Genomic DNA, 24287 nt, shown 5'->3' on the forward strand with positions numbered 1-24287 from the left:
TTAGGGAAAACTCCTTTAACGTGGCCTTTGCAAGAGTCTGTAGTGATCCTCCCTCAGGTGTAAGCAGATAGAAAGTCTGAGTTCTCGTAGCTCATTTAGACCTGGGTCCCGTTTGCTCTGTTGTCTCTCACGTCACACTTGGTGGTGCGCTGTGTCTCCATTTTGTCAGGGCCTGCAGTTCTCTCTGGGGGCGATGCGGCTTGATGTTGTGAGGCCGTATGGATGTGCTAAGGAGTGGGCACACCGGCCCTGGAGCAGGCGGGGTGGGCGCTCTCGTGTGAGGCTCTCACTATGTGTTAGGTGGCACGGCTCAGGGATCTCTTGGTTATTGATGATTAGTAATGGGCTGTCGGGGTATCCCAGTTGATGAGTGGAGGGAGGTCTTTCGTTAAAAGCTTATATTCACACACCCTGGCTCAAAGTTATATTTAAGGATTTCTGCCACTTTCAGCTTTGCTTTAGAATGTAAAAAATACTTCATCTTCCAATCCTATTATCTGATGCCTATGATTATAATGTTGTGCTTCATGTTATTCATAATGGTAGAAAGTGACATTTCTGGGGGAAAAAAAAGTGTCACTAGGAGGTGTCCTTTCTGTCTTCCCAGCAAGCTTGTACCCTCCATGTGGGCAGAGGCCGTGTCTTTATCTCCATCCTTGAGCCAGGTACTCCATGGGTACCTGGCGTGTTGAGACACTGGGTAAATTGACTTCCTTGTTCCTAAAGAGAGGATACTTTTTCTTGACTGTTGTCAGGAACTTCCTGGAGATTTGAGGTCACTTCCAGCCTGAGCCCAGTCTCCTGAGCACAGGTGTCTGGCTGCGGTGCTGTCCTCTAGACTGGGGCAGAAGGAGAGCCGTGTCTCAAAAAGAAAACCTTGCCTTGACAGCTTCTGCAGAGCCCTGTATAACCAGCTTCAGCCACTGTGGCTCGGGTTGCTGGCGGCTGACTTAAGGTCTGCTTCTTCATTGGCCACTTGGGCTTTTTCCTTCCACGCTCTTTCATGAACAGCATTTACTGGGAAGGTGTGGACCAGATGGAAGATTTGATGTGGTCATTCATAAGGGGAGTATGTTGCAGTCTGCTTTCTTTGTCTAATCAACCCCAACTGGAGTGTCTTCTCTTCTCTTGCAGCACCTGTCCCTGAAAGCCAAAAGGGCCAAGGTCCAGGACCAGTGAGAGGAGCCCACAGCCGCAGCTGCAGGGACTGCTGGTGTCCTCTCCTCCATGCTGCTGCCCCTGGCCCCAGGTGGGGTGAGCTGGCACCAGCTCCTGTAGAATGTTTGGTTGCTCTGAAGGGGGCTGCGGCCTGTTCATTATCCCTTTCTTCCTACTGCCCACAGCATTTGCATCCTTGCTGGGATCCTGGAGGACTCTGTGTATGGGCAGACATCCTTCTGTGCTACAGCGGGCAGAGTGGGAGTTGGCTCACTCAGCACGCTCACTAACCCAGCATGCCACTTCCAGCAGGCACGCAGTCCTGGCCCAGCTCTGTGGGAAACAAGGAGGAAAGTGAAGGCTGAAATACCATGTGGGGTGGACAGAGGAATGGTTTGCTGGGGCCACGGCTGTGTTAACCAATGAGGTCCGCTGCCAAGTTTGTGAACAAGCGTGTATCTACAAAGGAACGAAACATCGGGGATCTCTGCCGAAACCACCAAGAGGCATGTCTGATGGGCACAGGGGCTCCCAAACCCAGTGGCTTCTGTCTGTCCTCAGCCCTTGTCCCTGTTTATCTGCAGCCAGGAGATTTGCAAGGGATTGGTGATTGACAGAGAGGACTCGTGCGCTGTTTTGTGTTCGCTGAGGATTTCTGTTTCACAAGTGGGCCTAGCGTCTTCTCAGTGCAGTGCCAGGTCCTGGTGCCACACTAGCTGGGCACTCAGGAGAGTTCCTCAGCTCCGATCCCACAGGGTCTCCTCTTTAGCAGGGATTCACAACAGTTTAGACGCCCTAAACTTCTGTAGCTCAGGAACATAACTGGTATATTTGTTTTTTTGTTTGTTTGCTTGGCGTCTTGCAAGAGCACGCGGGGGTGGTTCTTCCAGCAGGCACTGGTTTTGTTGCCCCAGGGCTGCTTTGCTGTGATGATGATTGCATTTCAACACATGCCAGATGCAGATTTTTTCCCCCTTACTGTTTCAATGACCTTTATTTTAAAAACACATAGCTTGAAAATTTATTTTTGTACTGATATTAGTTTGGATGTGCCACTTTTGGCACCAAATGTGTATGTCATTTTTATTTCCATTTTATAAACATGTAAATAATAGTGATAACTTGTTAATAATAGTAAACCTTTATACCTAAAGTAAATATATTCCCTCCCACAGCTGGTTCTCATGGTCTATATGTGAAGATGTTCTAATGAATTGTTCGGAGTGAGGGCCTCACATTAGCTAAGAAACTTAATGCTGTGGCATACAGCAGCTTTGGGATCTCAGGGACACAGGAAGCCCCCTAAAGCAAGATGATGTGACTGAATCACCTCAAGACCTGATTAGAGTAAACTGTGGGACATTAAAAGAAGTCCCAAAGAGGTGCTAATTCTTGCCATTTCCAATTGGGATCTCCCTGTAGAGAGGTCAGAAACATTATTTTTCAAGCTTGGCTTTAGGACTGGGGCTGATCCTACAAAGCTTATGTGGTGGTGGAAGGGGAGGTACAGGGTTCACACCCTCAGGTTGGAGACCAGAGTCCACCGGGAGCCTGGACAGTCTGGAGGGAGCACCCAGAGGCAAGCCCGTCCCTGCATGCTGCCCCTACCCCTGGGCCCCTGATCCTGAGCACATGCCTCCCCTCTGTCCCTCCACTTCTCAGAGGGCAGCGCTCCCCCGGGGACACCTCCCATTGTTGTGTCCTGTGTTATATCACAGTCTGCGATGGGTGGGACAGGTCCTCGCTGTCCGAAGCAACTGCGAAATCCTGGGCCCATGGGGAGTCCCCTTTACAGTAGTGGTGAACACCAGGCTGGGACCACACAACTCGCCAGGGAGTGGGGCCCGGCCTGGGTGAGAGAGATGAGAGCTTTTGACTTTGTTTGTTGCAGATCTGTATCCCTATTCCCATTGTTGGCCCACAGATGTGACAGCAGGGCCTAGTACCTCACAGTACTAGTAGTTCCACAGAATTCGTCCCTTTGGGCTCCACACAGGTCTTCAGATACTGTTAGTGCAATTACCCACAGCATTGCTGTGTCTTCCCTTTGGAGCAAGTGAGAGGGCAGAGAGAAGCTGGCGCTGGAAAGCATGGAGGCAGTGGTGCCCTGTAGGCCCAGAGATGGCAGCTTTCTGTGTTGGTGGCTTGCAGAGACCCTGCCAGTTCTCTGCCACAGCTGGTTTCCCCAGGGGTTGGACATTGTTGCCATGGGGAGCCCCTGGTTCAGCCAGCGCACGGCTCAGTCCAGCCAGCAAATGTTGAGCCCTCAGGCCATGTGCATGGCACAGGAATGAGGTGGAGATGCTTGACAACAAATAACCAGATGAGTGGACCAGGATGGAGCTGGGCACGCGAGAAGGACAGGGTGGCAGGAGATGGCAGAGGTCCAGTAGGGGTTGTTAAGGCCAGGGCTGTATCCACAGAGACTGCCCCACGATAAGATGCTTTCCTGGTGAGAGGACAGACCGCTCTCATGTTCTTGCCTGGCTATACCTCACTGCTGAGCATTTCACGTGGGCCATGAACTTGGAGAGCTGCTTAGTGCCTCAGCTCCATGCTCCCATCTCCACTGTTTTGTCCTGGTGTCAGCACAGCCTGCTACCAGTGCTGCTCCAGTTTCATGGGCCAGGCCCTGCCATTCAGTCCTGGATTGTCCCCAGCACCCCAGCCCTGCCCTCAGCTCTGTTTTCCAGGGACTTGCTGGAACAGGGTGTTTCCTTGCCTGCCCTCAGCTCTGTTTTGCAGGGCCCGGCGCTGACAGCGTGTGGCTGACACATCTGGTCTGAGCAAGGACGTCTGCTGCTGACCAGAGGGTTGGGTGGCTGGGGGAGAGAAGCTCAGGCCAAGGGGCCTAAATCTGGAAAACCATGAGACTCCATCCTGGAGCCACAAGCCTGGATGTCTGGCAGTGAGGCCGGGGAAGCTGTAAGTTATAAAAGCCCCATCTTGGGTGGTTCTGATGAAGTGGTGGGCTTGGGAATCCTGGGGACAGGAGTTGAAGATGTGAAGACATGCAGCCCAGTGGACAGGTAGCCCCCGCCGGGGAGATCAGAGCGTCAGGTCTGAGTGAAAGCTGATAAATTGTTTCTTCACAAGTGTGCTTAGACCCCAGCCCAGTCCCCCTCATGTGTTTCCCCAGAACACAGATCTGCGGGCTTGGGATTCGACCCCAGGCAGGTTGTGGCAGCAGGCATCAATGTCAGCCCACTATGAATTTTCCTGAGTCCTGCAAAAATGAGTAATCTGTAGTAATGAGCATTTTATAAAGCTTAAGTTTATTCTCTATAAAAGACCATCCTTTAGTGTTTTTTATTTATTTATTTATTTATTTATTTATTTTGAGTCAGAGTCTTGCTCTGTCACCCGGTCTAGAGTGCAATGACATGATCTTGGCTCCCTGCAACCTCCCCCTCCTGGGTTCAAGTGATTCTCCTGCCTCAGTCTCCCGAGTAGCTGGGATTACAAGCACCTGCCACCACACCCGGCTAATTTTTGTATTTTTAGTGGAGACGGGGTTTCACTGTGTTGTCCAGGCTGGTCTAAACTCTGACCTCAAGTGATCCGCCCGCCTTGGCCTCCCAAAGTGCTGGGATTACAGGCGTGAGCCAGCGTACCCGGCCATCCTTTAGTCTTCTTGGTGCTAAGATGCTTTTAGGAAATGATGGTGATAGTAGATGGTGGTTTTATTTTTTAATGTTTTCTTTGGAATCAACAGTTGTTCATCTGTCACCCAATTAAAAACCAATTCAAAACGATGAAACAAAAACTGATGTAATCCTCAAGTCTGGGAACTACTGGGTTGTGGCTGAGTGGGCCAGGCAGGGCATCTGGCAGCATCAGCACCAAGATCATCGTTCTGGGAAGTGGATCTGAACTGCCAAGCACCCACCTGGGTTTCAAGTGAACTTTGGCAGTGCTGGGGGACATTTCTATCCCCTGGAAGAGTTCGAGTTGGCAGGTCTCAGCCCCATATCCCTTCTTCACCTCAAGATAAGATCACATACTTTCCGCTCTGCAATGATTCATCTGGATTTTCTCCTCAGCCTTCTAATTTGTGATGAAATAGGATGATGGAACTCTGGATTTCTTGTCAGTTAAATCTGTTTTTTTTCTTCTTCTTCTTTTTTTCTGAGTCATTGGAACTGGAAATAGCCAATCAAATAATTGCACCAACAGCTGGCTACTGTGGATGAGCAGGTGGAGTTTGCGTGGCAGGCGGTCTGGAGAGGGCTTATCCCTGGGCCCTCACAGTCATTGCTCCCTCCAGCAAGCAAGGATGACATCTCTGGTGAATCCTGGCGATGTTCCCTTTTGTACTCTTGGGTGGCATTGGACTTGCTGGAACAGGGTGTCTCCTTGCCTGCTTAAGTGTGGCCAAAGAGATTCCCAGCGCAGCGTTCCCCCAGGCCCTCTGGCACACGTGGCCACCACTCCCACTTGTGGGCTCTCCTGAAGGCAATGAGCAGGCTAGGGAGGCTGGGCGGTTCACAAGGGAGAAGTGGCGCAGGTACAGGATTTAATACCCCAGGATCTCCGTAGCCAGGTGAACACCCAGCCCATGGCTTCTTGACCATGGCCTCATCAGTGGCTCCAAGTACGAATGTCCTAGTTGGGCTCTTTGCTGGCCTCAGCCTGATGGGCGGACCCATATAGGACCCAAAGGTCACCTGAGATCCTTCCTGCGTCCCCACCACTGCCATGAGCCTCTGCATCGCCTCAGACCCCAGGAGAGCAGGAGCTGGCTGATAAGGCCTTACCAGCTCACCCTCAGGCTGTTTATTTTAGCCTCTTTCTCTTGGTTACTTTTCTTCCCTGCAGTTTAGGCTTGTTCTGTTTTCAGGTGCGGTCTTCAGTTTGCCTGGTGTCTGCTGTCCCTGTGTTTTTTCTTTGCTGTTCTTTGTTTTTCCTCATGGGTGTGCCTCGCCCCTTTAACCTCCACCTCTCTGACCTCTGCATTATTTTCCTTTTTGCCGTGAAGTTTTAAAAAGAATGCAGTTGTGTTGATTTTTAATGTTCTTCAAAAGTATTTTTTCCTCGACATTTATGTTAACATCTTGGTCTTTTTTAATGCTCTGCTTGTTTAACTTATAGTTTGGACATTTAGGTACAAAAAATCTTACTTAGTTTCGTCGTTGTGGTTCTATGAATATTTTCTTCTGCGATCTTCTTTTGTTTCTTTTTGTTTTGTTTTGATACAGAGTCTAGCTCTGTCACCCAGGCTGGAGTGCAGTGGTGCAATATGGGCTCACTGCCGCCTCGGCCTCCTGGGCTCAAGTGATCCTCCCACCTCAGCTTCCCTGGTAGCTGGGACCACAGGCGTGCGCCACCATGCCTGGCTGATTTTTGTATTTTTGTAAAGACGGGGTTTCTTGGTGTTGCGCAGGTTGGTCTCGAACTCCTGAGCTCTAGTGATCCACCCACCTCGGCCACCCAAAGAGCTGGGATTACAGGTGTGAGCCACTATGTCTGGCCTTTTCTGTGATTTTCATCTTCCACTTTAGTGTATTAGTTTAAAACTCAACAGTTGACTTCCCATTTTACTTTACTTCCTTTGCCCCCCTTTTCTTCATTTCTTTTTTTTTTTTTTTTTTGAGACAGAGTCTTGCTCTGTCACCGAGGCTGGAGTGCAGTGGCGTGATCTTGGCTCACTGCAAGCTCTGCCTCCCAGGTTCACACCATTCTCCTGCCTCAGCCTCCTGAGTAGCTGGGACTACAGGCGCCCACAACCGCGCCCGGCTGATTTTTTGTATTTTTTAGTAGAGACGGGGTTTCATCGTGGTCTCAATCTCCTGACCTCGTGATCCGCCCGCCTCGGCCTCCCAAAGTGCTGGGATTACAGGCGTGAGCCACCGCGCCCGGCCTCTTCATTTCTTATTATGCTTAATTTGCTTTAGTGGTTGGCAAAAGGCCTACATGTAGGTGTGGGAGCTGGGGGAAGGTATTTCAAACAAAGGATTAAATGTCAAGAATGCACAAGGAGCTCCTATAAATCACCAGTGAAAAGACAACCCCAGCAGAAAAAAAATGGGCAAAGGGAATGGAAAGCAGTGTGTAGAGGCAGACCCAAAACTCTACCAAGCCACCGAAGAGATATTCAGAGTTAGTCATCAGAAAAACACACGCTAAAGCAACAATTAGACATCACTCTGCACCCATGAGATACCGACAAACTGGAAAGGTGGTGGATGGAGATGCGGCAGCCTCTGCACAGCTGGTGTGGCGTCCTGGAGAGCCACCTGGGACTACTTACCCAATAAGGTGTGTTCCTGCCCCACAGCCCAGAAACTCTGCTTCGGGGGGTGTGTTCCCAACACAATTCTCACCCGGGTCCTTAGGAGACACATGTAAGGATGCTTACTGGTGTGATGGATGGGGTGGGGACTAATGTCCATCCCTGGGAGGTGTGCAGGGACAACGTATTGGATAACATTGTGGATAAGTACAGAGCAGGTTCATAGAACACAGACCTGAGAAATAGCTGAGTGGAAGAATTAAGAAACTGCTGTAATCCCAGCACTTTGGGAGGCCGAGGCGGGCAGATCACAAGGTCAAGAGGTTGAGACCATTCTGGCCAACATGGTGAAACCCCGTCCCTACTAAAAATACAAAAATTAGCTGGGCTTGGTGGTGTGCACCTGTAGTCCCAGCTACTGGGGAAGCTGAGTCAGGAGAATCATTTGAATCTGGGAGGCTGAGGTTGCAGTCAGCCAAGATTGTGCCACTGCACTCCAGCATGGTAACAGAGCTAGAGTCCATCTCAAAAAAAAAAAAAAAAAAGAAAGAAAGAAACTGATGTGATAGTCCTGTTCACGGAGACTAAAACTACATGCACACAAAACCAATATGACTGCAAATATATGTACAAATAAGATGTGCATTGGAAGCGTTGCCTGTGGGGTTGGGGGTAGGAAACAAGGATTGGCAATAAAAGAAAATGTAAAATGAAATAAAACAAGATGGGGAGAATAAGTGTTCATCTGGAAGAGATGTGGATTTTAGGACACGTAGCCCTTCTTGTCTAAGGTTTTAGACCTGCTCACCAGTGGCCCCGGGAGGCAGGAGGTTGTGGAGTTGGCTTCAGGAGCCTGCCTCCCACCTCCAAGCTCATATCCTGGCAGGAACCATTTCTACCCTGGATGGAGTGAGTCGGCCAGCAACATGAGACATTTTTTGATGCTTGCTTTCCCTATCACAGCGCATTTTTACTCATACATGATCTCCTTGGGACCCCCTTTTAACTCATGTTTATTCTACATGCCCCACGGTACAGTTAATTTTCACCGGCAGTCTGAAAGCCAGCAACAGCCACAGAGCCTGTCTAATCACCAAGGAGTCAAAGGCATGCAGCCCTGCGGCCCCTTTCAGTAGAGGCGAAGGAACTCACTGGAGAAGCCCTCCCCAGTTTATGATTAAATAGGCTACTAAAATGGATGGTAGCTTATGGGATTTGTCTGGGCAGAGTGCCTTCATACTTCCAAGGCAGGAACCAGTAGGACAGACGGCATCATTTAAGTCCTTCCTGCTGATCAGTATCCTTAGGATGGAATTTATGCTCTCAGTCCGTAGGGACTCTTGTTCCCTCCACTTCGGCACTTGGCCCTGTGCTTCTGAGCCTTTGGCCTTCAGGAGGCGAAAGAGAACTGGGTACGCCAAGGCTTTAAAGATCCTTTGATGAGCTTTTGCCATCTGAGGAACATGTAGACTTCAGCTGTGTTTGCTACACCCAGATGTGGCTCCCTCTCTCGGGCTTGCTGATCATTTAGAACCAGTTTAATTAGCACTGGTATATGGTTTTCCAAAGATTGCCTGGTAGGAGGCAGAAATCTGGGCCGGGTTAGTGAGGCAGTATGCAAACTGGAAGAGGCCACCAGGGAACTTGTTCAATGTAAGTCTTACTCCAAGCTTTCCATTGCTTGGAGAAGGGTGTTCTAAATCGCCCTCGGTCTTCCCGACTTCAGTTGCAGACTCAGAAGGAAGGCAGATTCTGGGGCGATTTCCTGATCCAGTGGTGATGGGGTCGTGGGAACTCAGCTTCTAGGGAGACAGGGTAGGTTTCCTGTCCCCAGATTAATAAACCAAGGTCACTTCTCCTGCACTGTGATGATGCCTGACCCTGTTCTTAGTGGGCATAGATGGAGTTAAATTTTTTTTTTTTTTTTTTTTTTAGAGGCAGGGTCTCACTATGTTACCCAGGCTGGTCTCAAACTCCTGGACTCAAGCAATCTTCCTGCCTCAGCCTCCCAAAGTGCTGGGATTACAGGCATGAGAGTTAAATGTTCACATGGGATTTTTGCCAATTGATTAATCTGTTGCCCCAGCCAGGATCAGGATAAAAGGGCTTTACATCCTCACAGGCTCTCTTGATTGATCTTGTTCATGCACAGATGGAATTCGGACACCCTTTGGGTATGTGGATAACTCTTACAGGCCACAGGACCCAGATTAGTGACACCACAACTGGGCATCACCTGAGTAGGGAGGACGGGAGCACTGAGCTCCAAGTCAGAAGACCCGAATTAAAAACCGACCATCTTTAATGAGGTATAATTTACATATAATAAATGCACTCATTTAATTGGGTAGTCAATACGTTTTGACAAATCAGTACACCACAGTGACCACCAAAATCAAATATAGAACATTTTCATCCAAAAAGTTTCTCATGATCTTCTGTAGTCAATGACCACCCCGACTGCCCCCAGCCTCAGGCGTCACTATTCTGCTTTCTGTCACTATGGGCTAGCTTGGCCTTTTCTAGAATTTCATACACATGGGATCATTTAGGATATACTCTTTTGGGTCTGGAGGAGACCTGGTTTAAGCCCCACACTCAAAATTAGATAACTTTGTGACCCTTGGCAAGACATTTTTTCTTCAACTCAGTTTCCTTACCAGTGCAATGGGGTGATAATCAAACCAGCGAGCCAGCCTTCCCCTCCCTCCCTCCCTCCCTCCCTCCCTCCTTCCCTCCTTCCTTCCTTCCTTCTTCCCCTCCCTCCCTCCCTCCCTCCTTCCCTCCCTCCCTCCTTCCCTCCTTCCCTCCCTCCCTCCCTTCCCTCCCTCCCTCCCTCCCTCCCTCCTTCCCTCCTTCCTTCCTTCCTTCCTTCCTTCTTCCCCTCCCTCCCTCCCTTCCCTCCCTCCCTCCCTCCCTCCTTCCCTCCTTCCTTCCTTCCTTCCTTCCTTCTTTCTTCCCCTCCCTCCCTCCCTCCCTCCCTCCCTCCCTTCCTTCCCTCCCTCCCTCCTTCCCTCCTTCCTTCCTTCTTCCTTCCTTCCTTCTTTCCCTCCCTCTCTCCCACCCGCCTCCCTCCCTCCCTCCCTCCCTTCCTTCCTTCCCTCCCTCCCTCCTTCTCTCCTTCCTTCTTCCTTCCTTCCTTCTTCCCCTCCCTCCCTCCCTCCCTCCCTTCCTTCCCTCCCTCCTTCCCTCCTTCCTTCCTTCTTCCTTCCTTCCTTCTTTCCCTCCCTCTCTCCCGCCCGCCTCCCTCCCTCCCTCCCTCCCTCCCTCCCTTCCTTCCTTCCCTCCCTCCCTCCTTCTCTCCTTCCTTCTTCCTTCCTTCCTTCTTTCCCTCCCTCTCTCCCGCCCGCCTCCCTCCCTCCCTCCCTCCTGTCCTTCCACGTGCACAGGTGCTACAGTGAGCTGCATTGTAAAATTCCAGAAAGGAGCTGGGTCAGGGTTTGCTCAGGAAACAGGAGCCTCTGCTCCCTGTGTGTGTGTTACAGAGGGCACCTGCTGCCCCTCCCTCCATGCCCATCCCAGCCTCCCTGGTGCCGTGGTGTGCAGGTCCCCGAATCTCCTTCAAAGAGGACTCCTTTTATTTAAGGGAGATAGGAAGTCACCCCTGGAAAGAACCAGATGTGGTGATGAGGGCCCCACCCTCAAGACGGGCAGAGGCCAGAGGTGACCAGGATCTGAGCAGAGGGCAGGACCATGTCAGGAGGTGGGGGTGCACAGAGACCCGGAGTGGGGCCCGCCTGGCCCTGGGGCTCGGGACACTGGAATTTTCAGGGGGAGCAGTGAGTGGAAGGCCCGTGGAGCTGCTGGACACCAGGTGAGTGTTGGCATCAGGACACACTGCTCAGAACCACCCAGGAACAATCTGATGGACACCTTCGTGCCCTTCACAACACAATTCACTGACACCAGACACACCCAGAAGCACTTGTAAATCAGAGACCACTGCACACACAGCACAGTCCCTGCTTCCCTGGAGCTCACGTGCTAAAACATGACCCACATCCAGGCTGCAGCCCATCCTTAGCCAGGGATGTGGAGGGTCTTGAGTCTGGTCCTGTTGAGTCCTGAGTCCTCCGAACTAGCCCTGCCAAGCTGCCCAGCATCTGACGCAGCACAGCAGTGCTGTGCTGCCCTCTGCTGGCCACGTGGAGGCAGTGAGTCCCCACACTGCTGTCCACAACTGGCAATGAGCTCAGGGGAGGTGGACCATGTTTCTGGTTCCTTGCTTCTGACAACCTGGCAGAGCAGATATGGAAGGGCAGAGCACTATAAGAACTCTTCTCCCAGTGCCTTGATCTCCCCATTATTCCCTGTGTGTCCTTCACTTCCCCTCCCTTCCCTATAAGTGTCTGGATTTAAGAAATGACAGTTGAGGCAAATCATGTTGCTTTTTTGACCATCTCCTGCAGTGTCCCCTTTCCATGGCCTCACCCTCTCATGGCCCCCAGCTGTTGCAGCTGGTTCAGGGAGGTCTCTCTTGGCCACCTTTCATCCAGTGGGGATGGAGGGACCAGTGTCATTTCCGGAGGGAGCACCTGAGTTTGGAGGTGAAACATAGGCAATACCTTATCCAGGTGACACCTTCCCTAGGCCACAAAACCATAGTTTCTAGATGGAGCTGGGCATGGTGACTCATGCCTATAATCCTAGCACTTTGGAAGGTTGAGGCCAGAGGATGGCTTGAGGCCAGGAGTTTGAGATCAGCCTGGGCAACATAGGCCCTGTCTATACAAAAAATAATAATTTAAAAAATTAGCCGGGTGTGGTATGTGTGTCTCTAGTCCTAGCTACTCGTGAGGTTGAGGCGGGAAGGTCACTTGAGCCCAGGAGTTTGAGGCTGCAGTGAGCTGTGATCGGTTGTACCACTGCATGTCAGCCTGGTCAACACAGCGAAACCCTGTCTTTTAAAAAAAATAGATGGTAGGGTGCCGTGCCTCCCCCCTTCCCCATAGATTCTTTGACGTGCCTCCTATGCAGAGGTGGGGTCTATGTCCCTCTCATGAATCTGGCCAGGCTCCTGGTTGTTTTGACCCAGGGTTGTGTGAAGTGATGTGCTGTGACTTCTGAGGCTGAGTCATGAAAGGCCATGCAGCTCCTGCCTGGCTTGCTGGGACCCTGCCACCAGAGCAAGCCAGCTACCTGATACCAGGATGCTGGAGAGGCCACTCATGGGTTCTGGTCCATGATGCCATCTCAGAAGTGGGTCCTCTGGCCCAGCTCTTCCAGGGCCCAGCCTTCTGGACCACTGTCAGCTGAGGCCCAGACATGCAGGAGCATAGACAAGCCATCCCTCCTGTGCGCTGTCCCAATTCCTGACCTGGTTTCTGGAGCTTGATTTGGAGACAGAGCCCACCTTAACAATGCTGTTTCCCTGGGAGAATGGGCCTCCTCTTGGCTGGCTTGCCAGGAGTTCTGGGGGCCTCCTTCCCCTGATTCCTAGGGGCTTGGTGGCTCTGAGCTGGGCAGCTCCGCATTCTCTCAATTTCATTCTGTCTGATCCATGTTAGTGTTATTTACTTTTTAAGGTTTTTTTTTTCTTCTTCTTTTTACATAGAATCTCGCTTTGTTGCCCAGGCTGGAGTGCAGTGGGGATCATGGCTCACTGTAACCTTCAACTCCTGGGCCCAGGGGATCGTCCAGCCTCGGCCTCCCAGAGTCCATGTTCGTTTTAATATGAAAGCAACGTTTTATGCGACAACCAGGAACTCTGAAGGGTTTTCACGTGGATGAGCCACACGCCGGGATTTGGAATTGCGGGAAGTGTCCAGCGAGTAGGGTAGGAGGAATGTTGGGGGTGGGACTGGACCAGAAGGGAGGCTGGGACGTCGTCGAGAACGAGGTTGCAGTGACGCTGCGGTGGGAGAAGACGAATTCCCAGCCTGTTCGTCCTCCGCAAGGAGTGACTGAGGCTCAAAAAGCCACGGTGTTGCCCAAAACTGTTGCAGCGGGCGCAGGCAGGGTCCACACCCCGAAGCTTGCCGATGCCCTCGGCGGCGGCCCGTCCTGCAGAGCCGCGTTCCCTGCGCCCAACAAGGCTGGACCCCCACCGGGATTCCTGGAACCGGGTGTCCCGCGCGTCCCCAGCGCAGGCCGACACGGCGAGATCTCTGGGTCGGTGCTGCACACGGCGACCGGCAGGCGGCGCTGGAGCCCCGCGTTTGCGCAGCGAGGACGCCCTTGCGCTGCTCCGGGTGCTGTTGTCGCCCAGGGAGGGGGTGAGTGCAGGGAGGAGGGGTCAGACCCAAATCTTGCCCGGTGCGAGCTCACTGCCTGCCCACCGGGCACTCCCCCAGCAGCTCGGTCCCGGCCTGAACGCCTCGGAGTGAAAAGAGCCCCCGCACCTCCCGTGACGGTGTCTCCTTCTCTGTCCACGTTGCAAAAAGCTGTACTGTACCCACCACGTCTTTAAATCTTGACCACTTCACCAAGAAAGGCATGAACCTCTCCATTTTACAGGCCCAGTTCATGATAACAAAAAGCAACGACAAAAATCAAATAACACCAGCAAACCTTTATGGAGTTCTAATAATTGACCTGGCTTGCCGGGGTCCTTCAGAGTGGAGTTGGGGTGGGTGCAGGAGAGGGGTCAAAAGCCAGCCCCAGGAGAGGGCCACCCGCGCAGCCCCCTCTCCACCATCAGGGCTCTTGCAGACCCGAGGGCCTACCAGGAGGAGCAGATGGGCCATAGTAAATCTGAGGGGCCACTGGGATACCCAGACCGTCCCAGGTCACTCCATTTCTGCATTTTTGTTCATTGCAGACATTCCTCCTGCAGGCTGAAGTGGCCAGAGTACCTGGGGAGTGGCCCTGGGAACAGGAGGCCGGGCACCTACCAAGGAGCCTTGCCCCAGGGCATGGTGCTTGCAGCTACAGCTTGATCCCAGAGCTGTGCCCATCTGTGCTAAGACCATGAGGCCACAGTCTCAAGGCCTGGCCCCATCTCATTCCAGGTGCTGGTCCATTGGAGACCAGCCAGTGAGCAGCCCCTGGTCTGGAAGCAGGCCTGGCACAAGGCAATGTGGCATAGTGGTGAAGGGCTTGGCCTATGGAATGGCAGTGCCTGGGTTCAAGTCCTGGTGCCACCACTCACCAACTGTGTGGCATGACCCTTAGCTTTCTACCTCAATTTCCTCATCTGTACAATAAAGATAGTAATAGTTTATTTTTGTGTGTTTTATGATGCTTTGACATCTTGGAGTCTGATGAACCCAGGGAGGGACTGCCCCTAGGGAGGCTAGCTAATTCTTAGAGTGAACAACTTGCCGGCAAGTTTGCCTTTTTTTTTTTTTTTTTTTTTTTTTTGATGGAGTCTTGGTCTGTTGCCCAGGCTGGAATGCAATGGCACGATCTTGGCTCACTGCAACTTCCGCCTTCCGGGTTCAAGTGATTCTCCTGCCTCAGCCTCCCGAGTAGCTAGGATTATAGGCACCCACCATCATGCCCGGCTAATTTTTGTATTTTTAGTGGAGACAAAGTTTCACCATGTTGGCCAGGCTGGTCTTGAACTCCTGATCTCAGGTCGTCCGCCTGTCTTGGCGTCCCAAAGTGCTGAGATTACAGACATGAGCCACCGTGCCTGGCCTACAAACTTGCCTTTCATATGCACACCAACCTGTCCAAAGCCCATATCCCCTAACATCCCCTTTATAAAACCCTCAAACAGCAGGCCAATATTCCCCCTGCCCTAAATCACTCCAGGGCCACGTACCAGATAATTAGGAATGACCACTATAGTCTGGACTGTAAACTAAGATGATTAAAACTAGCCAATCTTAATTTAAACCTCCAACCTTGCCTCACCTGTTCCTTCCCCATGAAAGCCACAATAAAGGCTTTTGTCCGTGCTTTTCCCTTGTTCATTCTGCCTCCTGACCCAACCTGGCACTTCCCCAGGTGGCCCTGAATGGTGTCCCCTCCTCTTGGAAACTGTAAGTAATACAATCTTCCCTTCAGGCAGATGACTCTGTGTCTATCGTCCTCCCATACCTGATTATAACAAAATCATCCCGGGTACATTTTTAAACAACCATCTAAGATTGTTGCAGGGATCAAATGACTTAACTTTTCTAAAGTGCTTACAACGATGCCTGATACATGGTAAGGCTAATCGAGGAGTAGCTATTGTTACATCTCCTCCTCCAGCCTCTTCCTTCTTTGCACCAACTGCCTCCCTCTGAGCAATTTTGAGGGAGGTGTATCTCGAGGTGCAGCCAATCCCAGCTGCTAGGGCCAAGGTCAGTCAGGTGCTCCTTTCCCTTGGCCATGGCTTTGAACACTCTAAGCTGACAGTGAGTGCGAGGGGAGGGGGCTGGTTGGAGCTGGCAGAGGGGATCTCACCTTTGTGCCATTTGGGTAAAGGGACTATGTCCCTAATCAGGGGCAACCTCCCCAAATCTGCACCCCCAAATCCTCTCCCCAGCTTGACTGGAGAAATCACTCTCACTCCCAATGATGGTACCTCCAAATCATAGCAATTTACTGAGTGCTCACATGAACCAGGCACAGTGCTAGCATCTTCTACCAGCAGTTTTCAAACTTTTTGGCTTGAGGAACCCTTTACACTCTAAGAATGATCAAGGCTCTCAAAGCTCTTGTTCATATGAGTTGTATCTATCACTAATGATCATTTTAGGAGTCAAAACAGAAATTTTAATAATATTTCTTTATAATTTATTTAAAATAGCAATAATACACTACATGTGAGCATAAATAATATATTCCTGTGAAAAAATGACTATATTTCACAACACACAAAATTTAAGGAGAAGGAAGTGTGGCTTTGTTTTATATTTTTGCAGATCTCTATAATGTCAGTCTTAATAGAAGATAGTTCGATTTTTGTATCTGCTTCTGCAAGTTTTTGAGACATCACATGTCATGTATCCCCTGTAATATTCCGCTGGGAGTTTTAAAAAGCTTTCATTGAGAGAAAAAAACCCCCACAAGTAACATCTTAGTATTACTGTCAACATTATTCTGACTTTTATGAACCACATGAAAAGGTCTCAGAAACCCCGGGGTACCCGCAATACTCTGTGGAAACTGCTGCCTGATAAACATGATGGGTAGGTTCCAATATTGCCCCAGTTTTACATATGAGGAAACTGAGGCACAAGGAGATAAAGTGACTTGTCCAAGGTCATGCAGCCGGGCATCAAAGTCAGCTGGGGAGTCACTGGGAAAAGACCTTGATTTTGGTGTCCTGGGTGCCAGCACTGAGCCCTGAAAGAGAGGGTAAAAACTGGGCACAGACAAAGCGGGAAGGGCAGATTGGGCCATGAGTCGGGGAGCCGGGTGTGCAGTGAGGGGCGGGGGTGGGAGGGGCTCGGAGAATCAGTTAGTCACCAAGTGGTCCCGGTGACAGGGCTGGAGATGGCAGCTGGCGGCAGATGTAGCCTCGGGCTGGAAAATCAATAGGTGATCAGCGGTCCAGGGGCGAGCTGTTCATCAGGTGCGGCAGAGGGGCAAGGGTAGGGGCGGGGGGGCCGGGAGGAAATATCACTGACCCCCGGCAGGATTGATCAAACAGCCAGACACCCAAGGCCAAACTCACTAATAAAGTGAGACGTTCAGCTCAGCCCGGTGGCTGCCGCTGAAGGTCTTAAAAAAACCGCTTACTGGGGAGTTCTTGATAAACTGTCTTTGTTTCTTGAGGCAAGTGGGAGGGAGGACAGACTGTGGGGAGGCCTGGCTTGGCTGCTGTTTGGCCTGGGACTCATGGTTTGCCCCAGGTCTGGACCACAGAGCCCTGGTGCTTGTATGGCATGTGTGCCTACCCTACAGCACATGCCATTTACACAGGGCGTGTGCACACACATATGTGCACACTATATCACACACATTCAAATGTGCCTGCACATGTCTTTGCATGCCCGTGCACATGCTGCAACCTACATTTGCTTATGGCATTTGTGCACACATATGCATGTGCTACAGCACACATGTGTACAAATATGCCTTGCATGTGTGCATATACATGTGTGTACTGCATCACATGGCATTTACACATGCATATGCTATGGCACACATGTGGGCACAGATGTGCCTTGCATGTGTGCATATACGTGCATGTGCCATAGCACACAGAATCGGCCTTTGAGGGGTGGGCTTGTGTGCTTGGGGGTTAAACTCTTTCTTCATTGTTTCACTGATATCACCACTTTCTCTGCCTATAGGCGCCTAAAGGCACCACATTTGTAATGACAGTCATGATTATTACAGAGTGGGGAGGCAGAAAAGTGGGGACCGGAAAACTGTATCTGAAAGGCTAAGCTGCGCAACAGAGAGAGGCAGGTGTGAACAGGAAGGAGGGAGAGGAAAAGTGAAGGGCTGGCATGGTAAGAGCTAAAGAGCGTTTGGACTGGGAGTTGAGGGAGAGAAAATGGCAGGATTCGGGGGTGGCTGGGTAGCTGTTGGGGGAGAAAATTAGAGAATAAAGGATGTGCAAATATAATTTTTATTTTTGTTTATTTGTTTTTTTTGAGACGGAGTCTCATTCTGTTCCCCAGGCTGGAGTGTAGTGGCATGATCTCAGCTCACTGCAACCTTCGCCTCCTGAGTTCAAGCAATTCTGCTGTCTCAGCCTCCAGAGTAGCTGGGACTACAGTCTCATGCTGCCACACCCCGCTAATTTTTATATTTTTAGTAGAGATAGGGTTTCACCATATTGGTCAGGCTGGTCTTGAACTCCTGACCTCAGATGATCCACCCACCTCGATCTCCCAAAGTGCTGGCATTACAGGCATGAGCCACCACGCCTGGCTGCAAATAGAATTTTAAGAACTGTGTTGGGTAATGACATCCTTTGACATTCTTTCAGGAATCCAAGTAAAGACTAGAATGACTCCCGGTCACTTTCTGGTTGTTGGACTGTGTTTTGTTAAATGTGCTACCATATTAGACTGGGCTTGTGCATACACTGAATTTATTTTGATTTAATAGTTACGCCATTCACATTGAGAATGAAATTTTATTGGAATGCTTTTGCAGATGAGAGGTTTTATTAAGAGCTTTTCCATGTGTCATATACTAACTCAAAGGTATGGATACTACTTTATTTCCATTTTTTGGATGAATTCATTGGAGCTCAGAGGCTTAATCACTGGCTTATGTCAGGTGGCTTACAGGAGGTGGAACTGGGATTTGAACCCAGCCCTCTGACTCCAGAGCCCAGACTGCCTCGGCCATTATTCCAGAGCACAGTGGGGAAGCTAGGGGGTCAGACCGGTAGACCAATGGAGGAACATTTACCATCCCTGTATCTTGCCCCAAGATAGGTAAGTAGAGCTCTGAGGAGAGGGGCAGAGCATTTGGCTTGCACACCATTCAGACCCTTCACCCACCAGCAGTTACAGTCCATCTAGCCCCAAGATCCCTCCTCCCAGATCCCTCGGCTGGGCATCATCTTTCCTCTTGATTGCTGAAGGGCGCATGGATGCATCGGAAGGGGCTGGGAGGATCTACCAGGCTCTGACTTCAGGGTGTGTAGACCTTAAATCCCCAAAGCTTTTCGATTTTGTAAAAGCACAGAACAGAGTCTTTGAGAATGATCAAGGATCGAAACCATGGGAAAAATATAAAACTATATTTTCTTAAAATATGGTCATTGGACCATCTGCACCAGATCACTGGAGAGATATAAAAATGGAGATTCCTGGGTCCCTCCCAGATCTACTGAACCAGAATCTCTGAGTCTAGGAGCCAAGGGATCTGCATTTAAAAAACTGTCTTGAGTAATTCTTCTGCACATTCTAATCTGATCCTTTGTATTTGCTGTTCCCTCTACCTGGCATGCTCTCCCTGCAGATCTCTCTTTGGCTCCCACTTTCACTCCTTTAGATCTCTGTTCAAATATCCTTTCCTCAGAGGGGTCTTTCCTGCTATCTTACCTAAAATAATATCCCTTGCATTCTCAATACTCTTGCTCTGCTTTATTATGTTATTATTTTTAGCTGCATGGATGCTAACTATATATATAAAAATAAGTAATATATAGTGTACAATATAGATAACAATACATGATACAGCCATTTAATCCATATCAGCCTTATCAATGTGCTTATTTGCTCCTTTTGGTCTGCTCCCCGAGAGGCAAAACTCTCAGAGGGCAGGGCTGGCCTCCCTTGCTCAGGGTTGTACCCTCAGTGACCTGTATTGGGTCTAGGAGAGGTTGATATGGGGGAGGGGATAATGCATGCAAAGTGCCCAAGGCTTAGTGGGTGCTCAACATAATGACTGTATCCTAAGCATGGTGTATACTATGAAAACCAGAAGCTGTAAACTTCCTTGTTCTGGTAGTAATTCCCTCCTCCTCCGCCCTCAGGACCAATGAAACTGTTATGAGAGTGACCAAGAAGAAACATCTTCTCTTGTCCTCTTCAATGTCTGAATTCTGCATCCAGCATGTTGTCTTCGATGTCTCTGCCATTTACTTCCCTCGCCTTCTTCCTTAAGGAAGAGCAGCAGTGATAATCCTAGCAACTGGCCAGGTACGGTGGCTCATGCCTGTCATCACCGCACTTTGGGAACCTGAGGCGGGAGGATCACTTGAGCTCAGAAGTTTGAGGCTGCAGTGAGCTATGATCACGTTGCTGCACTCCAGCCTGGATGACAGAGCGAGACCCTGTCTCAACAAAAAACAAAAAGCTCAGAAACTGTAGGCACTGGTAGACATGCTAATTTCACATCTTAAGTTGACTCCTTAACTCTTTCTGTTGTGCTGGCTCTCAGTCAATTTTGGGGAAATCTCTCTGGGAGGGGGCACTCAGGTCCAAGGCTGGCAAAGGACCAATCGAGTTCCTCCTCTGGAGGACTGGGTGACACAGACACTCAGGTCACTGTGTTTGCCCTGAAGGTGGACGGCAGATGGGTTCCAAAGATGCTGGGGTACAGATCCCCTCTGCCCTTGGTGAAAGGCTGGGGAGGTCTGGCCCGGGTGGAGCCCCCAGGCTGGGACCTTTGGACCAGAACAGCTTCATTTGTGTACCCAGTGAACCTTAAGGATTTTATCACATTCTCTGTTTGCCATAACGTGAAGAAGATTGGGAAGCATTGGTGTAGGTGTAGGGGTGAAGGCAGTTACATTGGGCCATGAGGCCGTCTGTGCTTTGTTTGCTGGTCTTGGACCAGCCTCTGTTTGTGAGTATGAGCTTGCCTGGGCCTCTGTTTCTTCAATCAGTAGCACCGTAACCAGGACACTACAGCAGCTATAGCCCAGGAGGGGGCTAAGGGTCTTGAAAGGGCAGAGACAGTGGGGTGGGGATAATACAGGGAGTCTGAACTGGGAAGGGCTTTGCTAAGAGGAATCTGAAGCCTAAGGTGAGACGAGATTATTCGAGAGCTCGGAGCATTGATATATGAGTTGGGTATGATTGTCCCCATGTTTCAGACAAGGAAACCGAGGCTCAGAGTAGCAGAAAACCTCACCACAGTTCATGGCAGAACTAAGTGGGCCTGAGTGCTGTCTTTTCTTAATGCTGCTCCTCGTAGTTCAAGGAAATTTGATAAAGATTGTTTTGAAACTTCAGCTGGCTCTTGGCAAGTGTTTGTGTGACATTTTGGTGGAAGAGATGGAGGTATGTCTGCTGGTATTTGGAGCAATTAGGTGCATCATATCAGTACCAATGGGAATAGAGCAGCCTTGACATTTCATCATCTGAGGAATGGCAGAAGGACCGAGACCATTCTGTCGGAAGAATAAAAAACTTAGGGGGTGCATTGAGTTGAATGATGTTGCCCCAAAAGATATGTCCACTGAGAACTTGCGAATGTAGCTTTTTTTTTTTTTTTTTTAAAAAAAAAAAAGGAATGGCCAGGCACGGTGGCTCAAACCTGTAATCCCAGCACTTTGGGAAGCCAAGGCAGGCAGATATCCTGAGGTTAGGAGTTTGAGACCAGCCTGGCCAACATGGTGAAACCCCATCTCTACTAAAAATACAAAAATTAGCCAGGCTTGGTGGTACACACTTGTAATCCCGGCTACTTGGGAGGCTGAGGCAGGAGAATTGCTTAAACCTGGGAGATGGAGGTTGCAGTGAGCTGAGATTGTGCCGTTGCACTCCAGCCTGGGTGGCAGGGTGAAACTCCGTCTCAAATTAAAAAAAAAAAAAAAGAAAAGAAAAGAAAGAAAAAGATAAAAGGAGTTCTTGCAGATGCAATTAAGCTAAGGATCTTAAGATGAGATCATTTGGGATTATCTGGGTGAGTCCTAAACACAGAAGAGGAAAAGACATAGACACAGGAGAAGCTACTGTGGAAGCAGAGGCAGAGACTGGAGAGGTGCAGCTGCAAGCCGGGAATGCCAGAGACTGCAGGTGGCTGCAGGAGCTCAGAGACAGGCATGGGACAGGTTCTTTCTCAGACCCTCCAGAAGGAACCAACCCTGCGCACACCTCTATTTTGGATGGCTCTCCTTCTCAGAACTGTGTAAGAAGGAGAAATGTCTGTTGTTTGACACCACCAAGCTTGTGGCCATTTGGTACAGCAGCCCTGGGGAACTCATACTAGGGGGTAGGATGTTGTCTTCGAAGAAACGAGAGTTGTCATGTGGAAGAGGGACCCTACTCACTCTGTGTCCCTGGAAGAATGTGGGCTTTCCTCTGAGCTTCTAGGTCCTTAGGAAAAGGGCTCTGTATGGTCAGGGGGTTCAGGGATGGAGTGGGCTGTGCTGGGGAGGTGTGAGCACCCCATCACTGATATGCCACCAGGGAGTTTCAGCTGGCATCTGTTGTGTAGTTGAACTTGACCATTTGTGAGTCTCCCTCCAGCCCTGAGAATCTATGCGCTGGTGCAAAGAAAGAGGTAAATGTTTAGAGAGGTGACAGAGGACTTAGAGCTGATGTCCAGGATGCTGTCCAGGGGCCTGAGAGATGGTGACAATGGTTGGTGGGGATATGGGTCTGTTGGAGAAGAGGAGGAAGAGGAAGACAGCCTGACTGCCAGGAAGGCAGAGGTATCTTTGGGGCTCTAGGGGCCCCAGCATCTGGGTTCTGCCCTCAGTGAGCTTTCCAGGCCACCCCACCACACCCCTTCCCTGCTTTCTTCTGATAGAGTCGTTTCCATTTGGATATTGCCTTGAACATGATGTTCACAACGCCAAAGGGAACAACATCCCTCAATAAGCCACACTATTTTCCCAGCCAAGAACTTGCTGTTCCAAATTCATTAAAATTGCTGTGATATTCTTTTCCCATTTCTGTGCCAAGAGCCGTTGTGGACAGAATTCATAATACCATGGAGTGGTGGATGTAACCGATTGTGCAGTCAGAAAGAAGTGAACTATTTTATTTTTAATAAAGGCGTACCTTTCAGGTTGGCACCAAATGTGGGTGTGGGTGTGGGGAAGTGGCACACTGATGTGTTTATTAAGGGAGCACAAATTGGTCCAACCCTGATATATATCAACTTGGAAATGACATAAGATGCAAAATGTGCATGGTGGTTTTGAGTTTGTTAGTCTCTAAAATTCAGGTGGGTGGCTGGGTGCAATGGCTCATGCCTGTAATCCCAGCACTTTGGGAGGCTGAGGTGGGCAGGTCACCTGAGGACAGGAGTTCGAGACCAGCCTGGCCAATATGGTGAAACCCCGTTTCTACAAAAAAAAAAAAAAAAAAATTAGCTGGATATGGTGACACAGGTTGTAATCCCAGCTGCTTAGGAGGCTGAGGCAGGAGAATCACTTGAACCCGGGAGTCAGAGGTTGCAGTGAGCCGAGATGGCGCCACTGCACTCCAGGCTAGGTGACAGAGCAAGACTCTGTCTCAAAAAAAAAGAAAAAAAAAAAAAGTAAAATACAGGTGGACAAGAAATGTCAGTTTTAGTTACTCTGTGATTGAATTTGGTTTTTGTCTCAATACCTCCTTCTCCCTCCCTAACACATACCTTTCCACCAGAAGGTAGAAAATTAATTCTAGCTAATTCAAGATAAACTTGCCATTTGAGAGGGTCTTCAGCCAATTAAGATCTCTTCTCTTACGTTCCTTCCTGGGGGATCTTTGCTTTTCTTTAGTAAAGAAACTTTCCTTGCTTCCTGGGGGGCGGGGCACTGTATTTGGGGTTGCTTATGTAGTGAGTCCTTGCTAGGCTGTGACCCCTCACCGCAACAATGGTGCTGGTGAAGGTGTCTGTGGACCAGCGCTGAGTTCTCTGCGCCATTTGCTCCTTACCGTGCAGCACTGAGAGCCTTTCTGGTGTGGGTCCCAGCTCACTTTTCTGATCTTCTCCCGTGCACACACTCATTCAGCTCTTCCTCCGTGCTACTTTGGAGATGTAAATATATAGGAGAGTGGCCTGCTGCGGCGTATCTCCCCCTGCCATCTCTGCTAGCATGGCTGAGGATTGCAGATGGGAGCTGGGGCCCAGGTCACCTCTACTTTCAGATCCCCAAACTCATTCAAGGCACCATCTCCCCCATCCCATACTCAGCACCTACCTGAGCAGCATAGTAACCCACCCGGCCTTTCCCTAGAGACCTTCATCAGCTCCTTCTCCCCACTCTGTTCTCGACCTCCTCCCTCTGGCTTAGAATGTTTCCCTTGTTTTGATCCCCTTTTTGCAGGAAGAAAACTCACTCAACAAGCACTCTTCTGCATCTTACCCCTTGAACCTCAAAGCTGGGAACGTCCCCACTTTCCTCCTCGGTGCTGCTCCACATCGCTCCTTCTGCCAGGCAGGTGCCTAAATTGGAGTGAGTTCTGGGAGAAAAAACAATGGGGGCTGGGCATGGTGGCTCACACCTGTAATCCCAGCCCTTTAGGAGACCGAGGCCGATGCATCACCTGAGGTCAGCAGTTCGAGACCAACCTGGCCAACATGGTGAAACCCCATCTCTACTAAAATACAAAAATTAGCTAGGCATGGTGGCGCGCACCTGTAATCCCAGCTACTCAGGAGGTTGAGG

The 24287-nt window shown here is 50.1% G+C and overlaps 1 protein-coding gene and 1 long non-coding RNA gene across 15 annotated transcripts in view; both read left to right on the top strand.

Annotated features, from left to right (window-relative positions):
- The window catches only part of DHX35 (DEAH-box helicase 35), a 100217-nt gene extending 76162 nt beyond the window's left edge, over positions 1 to 24055 (top strand). For 6 of the 14 annotated variants that reach the window (XR_012419384.1, XR_012419383.1, XR_012419382.1 and 3 more), the window contains 2 exons: positions 1135 to 1249; positions 1344 to 2332. Coding sequence is in view for 6 of the 14 variants with exons in the window: in XM_065523138.2 (XP_065379210.1) it covers positions 12945 to 12998 (54 nt within the window). In the remaining 8 variants the exon portion in view is untranslated. Of the gene's footprint in view, positions 1 to 1134; positions 2333 to 12944; positions 13904 to 19712; positions 19879 to 23945 lie in introns of those variants that run through there. The other 8 variants (XR_012419381.1, XM_005568998.4, XM_074005318.1 and 5 more) reach the window with 3 other exon arrangements.
- Positions 3900 to 5257, top strand: LOC141407921 (uncharacterized). Its single transcript, XR_012419386.1, has 2 exons — positions 3900 to 4083; positions 4874 to 5257. It is a non-coding gene; the product is annotated as an uncharacterized lncRNA (long non-coding RNA).
- Positions 24056 to 24287: the final 232 nt, after the last annotated feature.

The sequence above is a fragment of the Macaca fascicularis genome, chromosome 10 (assembly GCF_037993035.2).
Source record: "Macaca fascicularis isolate 582-1 chromosome 10, T2T-MFA8v1.1".
In the NCBI taxonomy this organism is placed as follows: Eukaryota; Metazoa; Chordata; class Mammalia; order Primates; family Cercopithecidae; genus Macaca; species Macaca fascicularis.